A 12,330-nucleotide genomic window follows, 5' to 3' on the forward strand; every position below is an offset into this window, starting at 1 on the left:
TAACTTCTGATTTACATCATTCGTTTTCTCCAGATTTTGAGTTATAAATTTTCTCCCCGTTTTTCCCCCACCCACCGCCCCAAAATAGCAATCCCACAGGATATTCCCTCCTCCAGTCTGCTCTCTCCCATATTTTCTCCCATACCCCTTTCGACTTTTCCGGGTGGATCTCTATGCCTCAGTGCCTGCACATCCTATTTCCCAATTACATGTAAGATGGTATTAATAATAGTATACACACACACATATATTTGAATATTTGATTTTAAAACTTTCAATTCCAGATTCATTCTCTTCCTTCCTTGTCACTCACCCTTACTGGGAAGATAAGCAGTTCAGTATAGGTTGTACATGTGTGGCTAATTCAAAACAATAACATAGTAGATATATTGTAAAAGACTGACTATATTTCCCTCCCTCCTATCCTACCTCCCACTTGTTCTATTCTCTACTTTGATCCCATCCCTTTTCAAAAGTGGGTGCTTCCAACTTCCCTCCCCACCAGCCTGCCCTCCCTTCTATTATCCCCCCGCTCATCCCCTTCCCCCCCCATTCTCCTGGAGGGTGAGATACCCTATTTAGTGTGTATTTCACTACCTCCTCAAGCTAGATTCAATGGGAATAAGGTTGACCCATTCCCTTTTGCCTTCCTATTCTTCCCCTCCATTGTAACCATTTTCCCTTGCCTCTTCTGTATGAGATAGTTTACTCCAATCTGTCTCTCCCCATCTCCTCTCATTATATTCCTCTCTCACCTCTTAATTTCACCTTTTAAGTGTCATCCCTTCCTGTTAAATTGGTCCTGTGCCCTCTATCTAGGTATACCTGTAAACATATATACACACATTTACATATGTATTCATATGCCCATATACCCTCATATATAGACATATATATATATATATTTCTATTCCTTTCAACTACTGAGAAAAGTTTCATGAGTTACAATTATTGTTTTTCCATGTAGAAATGTTAATAGTTCAACTTGGATAAGTTCCTTATGATTTCTTTTCCCTGTTTACCTTCTCATGCTTCTCTTGCTTCTTGTATCTGAATGTCAAATTTTCTATTCAAGTCTGGTTTTTTCATCAAGAATGCTTGAAAGTCCTCTATTCCACTGAATGACCATATTTTCCCCTGAAACATGATACTCAGTTTTGCTGGGTAGGTGACTCTTGGTTTTAATCCCAGTTCCTTTGACCTCCGGAATATCATATTCTAAGCCCTTCGATCCCTCAGTGTAGAAGCTGCCAGATCCTGGGTTATCCTGATTGTGTTTCCACAATGTTCAAATTGTTTCTTCCTGGCTCTTGTAATATTCTCTCCTTAATCTGGGAATTCCAGAACCTGGCTATAATATTCCTAGGAGTTTTCTTTTGGGGATGTTTTTCAGGAGGTGATCGGTGGATTCTTTCAACCTCTATTTTGCCCTCTGGTTCTAAAACATCAGGGCAGTTTTCTTTGAGAACTTCCTGGAGGATGATTTCTAGGTTCTTGCTTTGGTCATGGCTTTCAGGTAGTCCAATAATTTTTAAATGATCTCTCCTGGATCTATTTTCCAGGTCAGTGGTTTTTCCCATGAGATATTTCACATTGCCTTCTATTCTTTCATTTGTTTGGATCTGTTTAACAGCATCTTGATTTCTCATCAAGTCATTAGTTTCCCTTTGCTCCACTCTAATTCTGAAGCAACGATTCTCCTCATTGAGCTTTTGAGATTCTTTTTCCATCTGGCAAATTTGGCTTTTTAAGGCATCCTTCTCCTCATTGCCTTTTGGAGCCTCCTTTGCCATTTGAGTCAGTCTGTTTTTTAAGGTATGATTTTCCTCAGTCAGGCTGTTGACTCTCATTTCATAATTTTCTTGCATTGTTCTCATTTCTCTTCCCAATTTTTCCTCCACTTCTCTTATCTGCTTCTTAAGGTCCTCTATGGCCTGTAACCAGCTTATATTTTCCTTTGAAGCTTTTCGTGCAGGAGTTCTGACTTCACTGTTTTCCTCCTGTTCCATGCTTTGCTCCTTTTTGTCCCCAAAATAGGAATGTATTGTTGGAATCTTCTGTCTGCTTTGTTTCATTTGCCTGCTCATGTTGCTACTCAATTACTTGACTTTTGGGCTTTTTGCCACAGTATGACTCTGCCACCAGACAGGGGAGCTTTTGTCCCAAACGCTGGGGTTTTCTTAGCTGCCGGAGGTACTAGATGGGTGCCCTCTTTGAGGTCTCCACATGCTCTGGCAAGCTGGACACATACCCCAGGACCTCAACCCTAGACTGCAATCCAGATCCAAGCAGGTTAAAGCAAGAGCGATTACCCCTCAGACTGGTGCTTGGTCCCCCTACACTCTGCAGGCCAGGAGCTGAAGCTGCCACGTGGCACTGGCTGGCTGTGCTGGCATCTCAGTGGCTTCTTGCCCCAGGGGTAAAAGCCATGCACTCCCACTTATTGGTCCCAAAGTCCAGACTGCACTGGCCTCTCACTTTGAACTTCGCATCTTTGTGTTGATAAATCTGGAAACTGCCACCACCGCTGCTGCTGATCTGGAGTCCCTCTGGCCAGCGGCTGGTCAGGCCCGCCCTGTGGCTAAAGCCTTGGTGTGGGGCTGTGCTCAGCTCGGGTCTGGTCTTGGCTCCCAGAGCTCTGAGCTGGATTCCTGCTGGCCTGCAGGTCTGTCTTCTGGGGGAGGTTAGCTTCTCTGTGTCATTTTGTGGATTCTGCAGCTCCAGAGTTTGTTTAGAGTCCCCTTTTTATGTGGATTGGGGAAGGTGGACTCCGGAGCTGTGGGAAGGTTGTGCTTCTACTCCGCCATTTTGGCTCCCACACAGCTAGTTTTTATGTTAAGTGTCTGATGCCTAATTTGAACTGAGGTCCTCCTGACTCCAGGGCTGGTGCTCTATTTACTGCGCTACCTAGTAGCCCCCAATATTCAGGTTTTTAAGGCATTCTTTTCCTCATTAGCTTTTTGGGGCCTCTTTTGCCATTTGGGTCAGTGTATTTTTTAAGGTGTTATTTTCTTCAGTATTTTTTTGTGTGTCCTTTAGCAGGCTGTTGACTTGATTTTCATGATTTTCTTGCATCATTCTCATTTCTCTTCCAGTTTTTCCTCCACTTCTCTTACTTGATTTTCAAAATCCTTATTGAATTCCTCCATGACCTGTAACCTATTCATATTTTTCTTGGAGGCTTTTTATGCAGGAGTTCTGACTTCACTGTCTTCCTCCTGCTCCATGCCTTGATCCTTTTTGTCCCCTCAAAATGGTTCCGTGGTCTCTTTGTGCTTCCTCTGCTTGCTCATATTGCCAGCCAGTTACTTGGCTTGTGAGCTCTTTGCCATGGTAGCAGAACTCTGCTTCGAGAATGGAGAGAGCATTGTCCCAAATCACTGGGGTTTTCGCACCTACCGGAGCTATTAGGAGGGTGCCCTTTCTGCAGCCCCCACAAGCTCTGGCACAGTGGCTACCTATCTGAGGACCACCACCCAATTACCTGTGATCCAGATCCAAGCAGGTTAAAGCAAGAGCCTTTTCCCTCTGAATGATGGCTTGGTCCCCCAAGATCTGAAGGCCAGGATTTCTGTAGGCAGCCATGGAACAGTCTCCCCCTTCTTGACAGGGGGCAGGAGTTGTACCACACTCTTCTCCAACAGTTCCAACAGAGTTCTGCACTGACCTTTTACTTTTTGGTGTTTGTGGGTTGAGAAGTCTGGACACCACCACAGATGCTGGTGATTCACTCTCCTGAAGTCTATTCTCGCCACTGCTGTTTGGGGCCATTCTGGGACTGGAACTACGCTGCTCATGTGGGATTTCACGTGATTCCCAGCTAGGTGCAATCGACCTTTCCTGTTGACCTGCTGGACTACCTTCAGCGGAAGATTTGTCACTCTCTGTCACTTAGTTCTGTAGCTCTACAATCTTAGAGTAATTTTCTTTTTACATGTGTTGGGGATGCTGGAAGCCAGAGCTGCATGGAGGTCCTGTTTTTTCTCCTCCCTCTTGGTCCACCACTGAGAATGGAAGTATTAAGTGAGTTTTTCAGGAAAGGGGAGACATGATCAAATTTGTAGGCAGAGATTGAAAATAAGTCATAGAATGAGGATTATAGATTGGGGAATCTGTTGGAGGAGATAGGATGGAATGAAGTAGAAGGCAAAATGTCAATAGAATTTACAGTTGTTACTCCCTGAATGAATCTCCAAATTTGAATATACCCTTTGAAAGTCTTAATCTAAATCCATAGCTTCCTGGTCAAAGCAGGAAGCAGCCAGGAAGAAAAGAGAGAAAACAAATTAAATAGAAAGCTACCATAGCCAGCAGGCATCACATCATATTATATTTTAGTAGAAAGAATGAAAATCTCCAAATAAGACTTGCTAAAAAAGCAGGAGGAATAGGTCTGCAATCTAGAATAACTTATTTTGCTTTTTCAAATATAATCATTTATTTTTTAAAAAGTGTCTTTAATAGAGTAGGGGACTTTGAAAATATTCTTGCTAAGAGCAGAATCTTCACTATGCAAAAATAGATGAGAAGAAAAAAACCTCGTGAAATAAATTCATTTAAGTAGTTTGAATGGGATAAATGACAATTGTGTTTACTAATAGTAAGAGAAGAGATCTTTACGTCATATATCCATATTTCTATCTATATGTATATGTATGTGTATACACACACTTCTGTATTCCACTGTTTTCAAGTGAACAAGGAAAGACAAACTCAGGGAATTTATAACTGGACAAATAGCTTTGAGAATCATCTGCATAGAGATAATAATTTAACCTACCGGAGCTGATTAAATCACCAAACACAATATTAGAAGGGTCAAGTTAGAGCCTTGGGAGACAGTTAATAAGCATGATCTGGATGAATAGTCAATAGAAGGCGGCAAGAAGGCATGGTATGAGTATTAGGAGTAGAACCAGGATAGAGCAGTATCATGAAAGCTTAGAACAAAGTATGTAGGGGAAGAGATTGACAGTGTCAGGCTGCAGAGAGGTCAAGAAGGATGAAGATTGAGAAAAGGCCATTAGATTTGGCGATTAAGAAGTCATTAGTAATTTTGGAAAGAGCTATTTAAGCTGAATGGTGATATTGAAAGCTAATCTCCAAGGAATTCAGAGAACTGTGAGAGGAGAGAAGTTGTATATGGCTTTTTTAAGGAAGGGATGGGTGGGTCAAGTTAGGGTTTTTTTTTTTTTAAATTGAGGGAAACATACAAATGTTTGTAGATAATAAGAGAACAGCAATGAGACAGGGAGAGATTGAATATAAATGAGAGGAAGGATGATAGGCCAATCTGCAGGAAAAGATGGCATGAAATGAGGTCAGTTGTTCATGTAGAAAGATTTACTTTGGCAAGGAGATGGGCTACTTCTCTATTTCGTGAAGGGGTAGTAAAAAGAATACACTATTATGGAAAGATGCATTGTCATTAGTAAAAGATTTGGTTGACACGTCTGATTTTTTGCGTTTGTGTAAACGTTGGTTTGGTCAAGTATTTTAGAAGTTGGTTTGGCTAAGTTTTGTAAAGGTTCCTTCCATAATTTATGAATTCTCTTCTTCTGTTACCATTCAGTACTTTTTAGTGATTTATTGTATCTAACTTTTAAAAACTTTTTTGCTTAAATTTGTATAGATCTGAAATGAGTGCATTGATATCCTTTTGTACTATAGTTTTACTGTTTATTTCTCTCTAACTCATTTAATATTTATTTTAAGTATTTAGAATGCTAGTATTTAGAAAACAATCTACAGAATGTTTTGAGTATTGCTTTTAATTCATTATCTGTGGTATGTTAAGTATAATGTAATTTCCCTGTTTATTTCTTTTAATGTGGTTTATTTTTTTCCTATTCATTTTTCTCAGATCATGATTACTTATATGCCTTTAGTAGGAGCATAATAAATTTGCTCCATGACCTTATTTTAACTCTATTCAGGTTAAAAAAAATTATTTCTATTTTATTAAAACTTTCTCAATTACATGTAAAATTTTTTTAACAGTAGATTTTAGAATTTGAGTTTTAAATTCTCTCCTTCCTATTCTACCACCTCCTTGAGAAGGCAAATAATTTGATAGGGCTTATACATGTGAAGTCATAGAAAACTTATTTCCATATTAGGAAACAATACAATAAAAAAAGATAATTAAACATATGCTTCAGTCTTTTTGAAGTTTCAGAAGAACTCATTCTGAGTTCACCAGTTCTCTGCAGGTGGATTGCATTTTTCATCATGGGTTCTTCAGAATTGTCTTGGATCATCTTCATTAAAGTAGATTCTAGGTTAAAGTCTTTTTACACAGTTGAACTGGCAGGCATGTTGTTTGTAAATGATAATTGGTAACATTTTGACTTCTGCTTTCTAATCCAATCTTCTGTCTGAATGATCAGTTTATCCTGTTCCCAGTCATGGTTGTTGATCCTTAATTTGTTATATTGCTCCACCCCCATTATCTTGTACTTTTTTCCTTTCATTGCTTCCCACTCCCTCTTTATACTGAAGAAGAGAATGGTCCGAGAGGAACGTGCTCAGCTCCAAGGCTCTTCGCATGAAGCGTTCTCCTTCTGTTCTCCTCCTCTCCCCTTTATCCTTGTTATCCTTCACTTCTTAGTAATCCTAAAACCTGTCAGGGAAATCCAGGAGAAAGAAGACCTGGTCTTCAGACCTGGGACACCCTTCTATCTTAACTTTCCCTCACCGCCTCATGGTCTGTCCCTGAATCTGGCTAGGAGGCCCGAATTGAGCCACTACCAGGTAACCCTACTCCACTAAATGCTACCCAGAATCCATCTGGGCTGCTTTATTTCTGCAGGGTTTATGAGGTAGGATTTACTAACTCTGTTCCATCTAGAGAGATGGAATCTCCTACCAAGATAACCTTTTCATCTGTCATGCCATTTCCTCCTAAGGTCTTTCAGGTCTTAGTACAGCCTTGTTTCAGCCGCTTAAGGATCTCTGGGCATCAGTCCTACTTCGATTCTCTATAGGCTCTGACATGTTCATCCAACTACTGAGTAGTTTAAGGATTCCTGGGCCTTTCCAAAAATCTCCTGCTTTATGTAGAGCTAAACTTTATGTATTGCTTCTCCTAATTAGGATGAGTCCTTGAGAGCAAGAATTACTTTTCTTTTTTTATCCATTTCATAGTTCATAGTACATTAAAAGTTCTTAATCAGTTCTTTTTCATTGGTTATTTCAACTGAAAAGAAAATTGTACAAACATTGACTTCTGAAATTTCCCCCCCAATTTATTTTTAGTTTTCAACATTAATTTCTACAAGATTTTGAGTTGAAAATTTTCTCCTCATCCTTCCCCTACCCCCCACTCCTGAAACTTTTTAATGCAAACTTTTTTTTTTCCAGTTTAATAGCAAATGGACAGCTCGAAATTGTGACAGGTGGATGGGTCATGCCTGATGAAGCATCTCCACATTACTTTTCATTAATTGATCAACTTATTGAAGGACATCAATGGCTGGAAAGAAACCTAGGTAGGTACATGATTTTTTTCTTCCTTGTCACTTTTTTGTATTGCTTTTATGGATAAAATTATAAATCTCTAAAATCCCTAGAAGGTGGGAGGCTAGATGGCGCAGTGAATAGAGAACCAGCCCTGGAGTCAGGAGGGCCTGAGTTCAAATCAGGCCTCAGACACTTAACACAAAAGCTAGCAGTGTGACCTTGGGCAAGTCACTTAACCCCAGTTGTGCTCCAGAAAGAAAAAAAAGGCAAAAAAACCCTTAGAAGAGTATTTTTAGTGCATCAGGTCTTCAGGTTGAGTTGTGTAGAATGAAGAAATTGAAAATAGCACAGAGTATACCCAAAGCATAGAAACAATAGGACTTGCTTTGTTTAGTTAAATTCATAATTAAGAAATACCTCACAGATCTAAGTAATTTTAAAATAAAGATTAAAAAAATCAAACACAGACACAAATGCTTATGATTTTGAGATGGAAAGGAGTCTGAAGGTAAAATTAGAAACATTTTGTTTTTGATTTCTTGTTCAATTCCACACTTTTTTATTCATTCATTTATTTAATTCAGATTCACTTTTTGTTTCTTTTGTGTTCTATGTTTTAAAACAACTTACGTTAAAAATGAGAAAAGTTGGAGGAAATAACTTCTCTCCCAGCTATGAAATTTGATGTAGAAGTTTAATGGATAAAAATGATTGTTACAGGGAGACACCAAGAGTCCAAAGACTTTCTCAGTCAGCAAAGTCTTGTTATACTCAACAAAGGAAGAGAAGATGCTCAAGAACAACACTGAGAATATTTTGTGAAATCTTACACACCAGGATCATGCAAGATTATAAATGATATTACCCTATATGTTGAGAAGTAAAAAAAAAAGTTTAAAGAAAGCTTGGTGAGAAATTTAAATAAGCAGATTCATCCAGACAACATATAAGGATGAAATGTGAAAGAGGACAACCAGATAAAAAAATATGAAAAAGATCTTGAAAAAGTGGAACCACCATATTTGACTTTTAATATTACTATCCTGGCAGCTAGTTGGCATGGTAGATAGAACACCAGACCTGGGTCAGGAAGGTTTTTCTTGAGTTCAAATTTGGCCTTAGACACTTATTAGATGTGTGATCCTGGGCAAGTCACTTAACCCTGTTTGCCTCAGTTTCCTCATCTGTAAGATGAGCTGGAGAAGGAAATGATAAACTACTCCAGTATCTTTGCCAAGAAAACCCCGATGGGGTCACAAAGAGTCAGACACAGCTGAAAACAACTGAAGAATTAACAAAATTACTGTCCTGATTGTACTTCTAGATTGGTGATTCTCAACCTCATTGGTCTAAGGTCTCTATTATTTCTCTTAAGCTTTTGTTTATATGGGTTATAGCTGTCATTATAACTAGATTAGAAATTAAAATAGATAAACGTATAAAGTATTAGTTCATTTAAAATGACAAACTCTTTTCATAGTAACCAATTAAGAACACCCGTGATTTCCAAAGTATTAGTTCATTTAAAATGACAAACTCTTTTCATAGTAACCAATTAAGAACACCTGTGATTTCCAAAATAAAAGTTAGTGGGCTGAGTTTGTATTGTTTTACATATTTTTTTCAAATCCCTTTCATGTCTGGGTATTAATGGGATATAGCTGGATTTTCATATCTGGTTCTGCATTCAGTCTATTGTGATGTATTATTTTGGTTGAGATGTATGAGTAAATCTGATTATATACAGATATGTAGTTAGGAAGGGAGTAGTTTTTGAGAGATAAATAACATCTTACTCTTATGAAAATAATTTTTAGCCATGGACTCCCTCATAGTCTATGATTTACACTCTGAGAACTACTACTTTTAGATGAAGCAGAAATATCACTGAAGAAAAGATAAGAAAAACAGTTGGATTAGAAGACCAACCATAACGAGAGGAAGTCTGTGCTTTAAAATGAGGGTTTCTTAAACTTTTTCCATTATGCACATACACCAAGGCCATTCTTGATTATTAGAAGAGAACAGGGAGGTATTCTTATTCAGTATTTCTTAGTAGATGACATTTTTTCCATCATAAAAGTCTTTTCTATTGACTGAAAACGTAGAGATGTACTTTTTATTTGTTGATTATAATACAATCTGATTTGGAAGAACAAAATGCCTTTTTCTTGATTCTCCTTGAATAAGATATTGCTAATGCATATGTCAAGGTTGTGATTCTTTAAAGGATAGAATAAAGATGTTCTTGATAACAATATCCACGAAGGCACGAGAGAGAGAGACTGAGAGAGAGACATGGTTTCCAAAAATGATCCCCACTCATGAGGAGATCCAACACATATACCAAATGGAAGAGAGATTCCATATAGATGAAGTTCTTATTATGTTCTGTTTTGTGGATAGGATAACCTTGTGCTGATTGCATCAAGCCTTGAAAAGCCACAGAGCATTTTAGATCAAATCATACAATAGTGCTTATCCACAAAGGAAATGTTAAGTGGATGAAGAATTCCTGGTAGTTGTGAATATAAGTAGTTGGAGGGACGTAGTGTTTGTATATTGTTGGGTGTGGGGTGTGTGTGTATGTGTTTTGGATAAACACTGAAAGTGCTAAAGGAGATGTACCCAGAATTGAATAAAAGGAGATAATGCTAGATTCCCTTTAGGAAATTGTAGCTCTTTTTAAAGACTCCACATTTCTCCCTGAAACTAGGTCTCAGTTTTTCTATACTAGTATTCTTTTGGAGATGTTTGATAGAATTCAAGTTGAAGATTACCCAAAGAAGAGGGAAGTGATACGTGGTAGAAATGAGCAGGTATCAATATATTATAAATAAATATATGAAGAAGATATCATCAAAGAAATTTGTGATTGAAAAAGCAAAATAGGCTCAGGATAAGTAATGGACAACTTGTGTGTTCCACTGATATCCTAGCAAAGTCAAGAGAAAGTTGGCTCCAGCATGTTGGGTGAGCTTTCTGTGGTTAACTTAGGGGAGAAGTTGGATAAGAGTTGTGCCAAATAGGCAGGCCTGGATGTACTGCAGTCTTTAACCTACATTGCAACATGTAATACACACCGTGATGAGGGTCTCAGGGCTTTCAATATCTGAAAGTTATTCTTTTGCTTCAGTCAGTCAACAAATAGCTCTTAAGTGTGCTTCCTGTGTACTAGACACTATGCTAAGCACTTGGAATGCAAAGAAAGGCAAAAACACATTACTTACCTTCAAAAGCTCAGTCAGGTTGGGGAGAGGGATGATAATTATGGATGAACAGGATGTCTACAACTATGTACATATAGGGTTACTACAGTGTAGATGGAAGGCAGTTTCAGAATAAAGGAATGCTCTAGAATCAAAGTAGGAAATGTCTCCTGCAGAAGGTGAGTTTTTAACTCCGTCTTGAAGGAAGCCAGAGAAGTGAGGCAGAGGTCAGGCAGAACATTCCAGGTGTATGAGGCAGCCAATAAATAGACTTTCAGATGGGAAAGGGAGTGTCATATTTGAGGAAGCCACCAACACTGACAGATTGTAGATTATGTGGAGGGAAAAAAATAGAGTAGGAAGGTAGGAAAGGGTAAGGTTGTAAAAAGTTTTAAATTGTAGACAAGACAAGTTAATCTTTGATCATGAAGAGCTTAAAACATCATTAAAAATCTTAGGAGAGTCTATTATATTTGTGTTAGTTTCCTGGTCAATAAAGGATTCTTTGGAGAGAAAAAATTAAAGAAACTTGCCTGAGATGCCCCAGATCTTAGACCTTTAAGTATCTGCAACAAAGATCCTTCTGTAGCTCAGTTTCCTTTCTTAAACTAGCTGCACTGATTTTGTTTATGCAAAAGCTTTTCAATTTTCAACTGTAATTGAGCCATAAAACTAATGATCTTCATATTCTATTTTTCTTTTAAAAAACATAATATTACCTGTTAAGTCACATAGCCATTTGGAGCTTACATAAGCTTGTTCCTTTATTTTTTAATGCCCTGTCACTTAGACTTGTGGAATAAGATGTTGGTATATATTTATTTTTTCCCACTATTTTCTAATTTGCCTAGCAATTCTAGTCCAAAAAGGAGTCCTACCCTCAGGTTTTTTGTTGGGGTTAAGTAAAAAAGTTAATTTGTTTCTGATTGTTTTTTAAATTTAGTTTGTTCTACCAGTGTGCTTTTCTATTTTAAATTAATACTAAAGGTAGTTTTTTTGAGTAATAGTTTATAATATAGTAATTTGGCTCTTTATTTCTCAACTTTTCAGTTTTCCAACTTTGCAGTTTTCTCAATTCAATTTTTAAATAAGACTTTATTGGTACTTCTTGCTTTTTTGTTCAGTTATTTCAGTCGTGTCTGACTCTTTGTGACCCCATTTGGTTTTCTTGGTAAAGATACTGGAGTGGTGTGCTTTTTTCTTCTCCAGCTCATTTTACAGGTGAGGAAACTGAGGCAAGAAAGGTTAAGTGACTTGCCCAGCATCGCATAGCTATTAAATGTCTGAAGCTGGATTTGAACTCAGTTCTCCCTGACTCCAGGTCTGGTGTTCTATCCACTGTGCCACCTACCTCCCTATCTTTTGCCTACATTATGTCACCTACATTTCTCTCTGTCATTCTCCCTTTCCCTTCCCAGAGAAGTATTACAAACAGAAAAGATTAACAGTGTGCATCTATGTAGCACTTTAAGGTTTGAAAAATGCTTTGCACATTTCATTTCATCCTCATAACAACTTTTGAGAAATAGTGCTATTATAACATTATATATTAGTTTTATTATAAATATATTATCATTATAAATATGTTGTAATATAATACTGTGTACTATATAAATACTATATTATAGTATCTTTTACATTTTACTAATGATGAAACTAA

The 12,330-nt window shown here is 37.7% G+C and overlaps 1 protein-coding gene across 1 annotated transcript in view; it reads left to right on the top strand.

Moving 5' to 3' along the window:
• Positions 1 to 12,330, top strand: part of MAN2A1 (mannosidase alpha class 2A member 1) — a 236,724-nt gene that overhangs the window by 83,456 nt on the left and 140,938 nt on the right. The window contains exon 5 of the mRNA XM_069088155.1: positions 7,363 to 7,490. Coding sequence (XP_068944256.1) covers positions 7,363 to 7,490 — 128 coding nt within the window. The remainder of the gene's footprint in view (positions 1 to 7,362; positions 7,491 to 12,330) is intronic.

Source organism: Petaurus breviceps, unplaced genomic scaffold (genome assembly GCF_028583685.1).
Source record: "Petaurus breviceps papuanus isolate PSGF00001 unplaced genomic scaffold, PetGlider_PUasm1.0 184, whole genome shotgun sequence".
In the NCBI taxonomy this organism is placed as follows: Eukaryota; Metazoa; Chordata; class Mammalia; order Diprotodontia; family Petauridae; genus Petaurus; species Petaurus breviceps.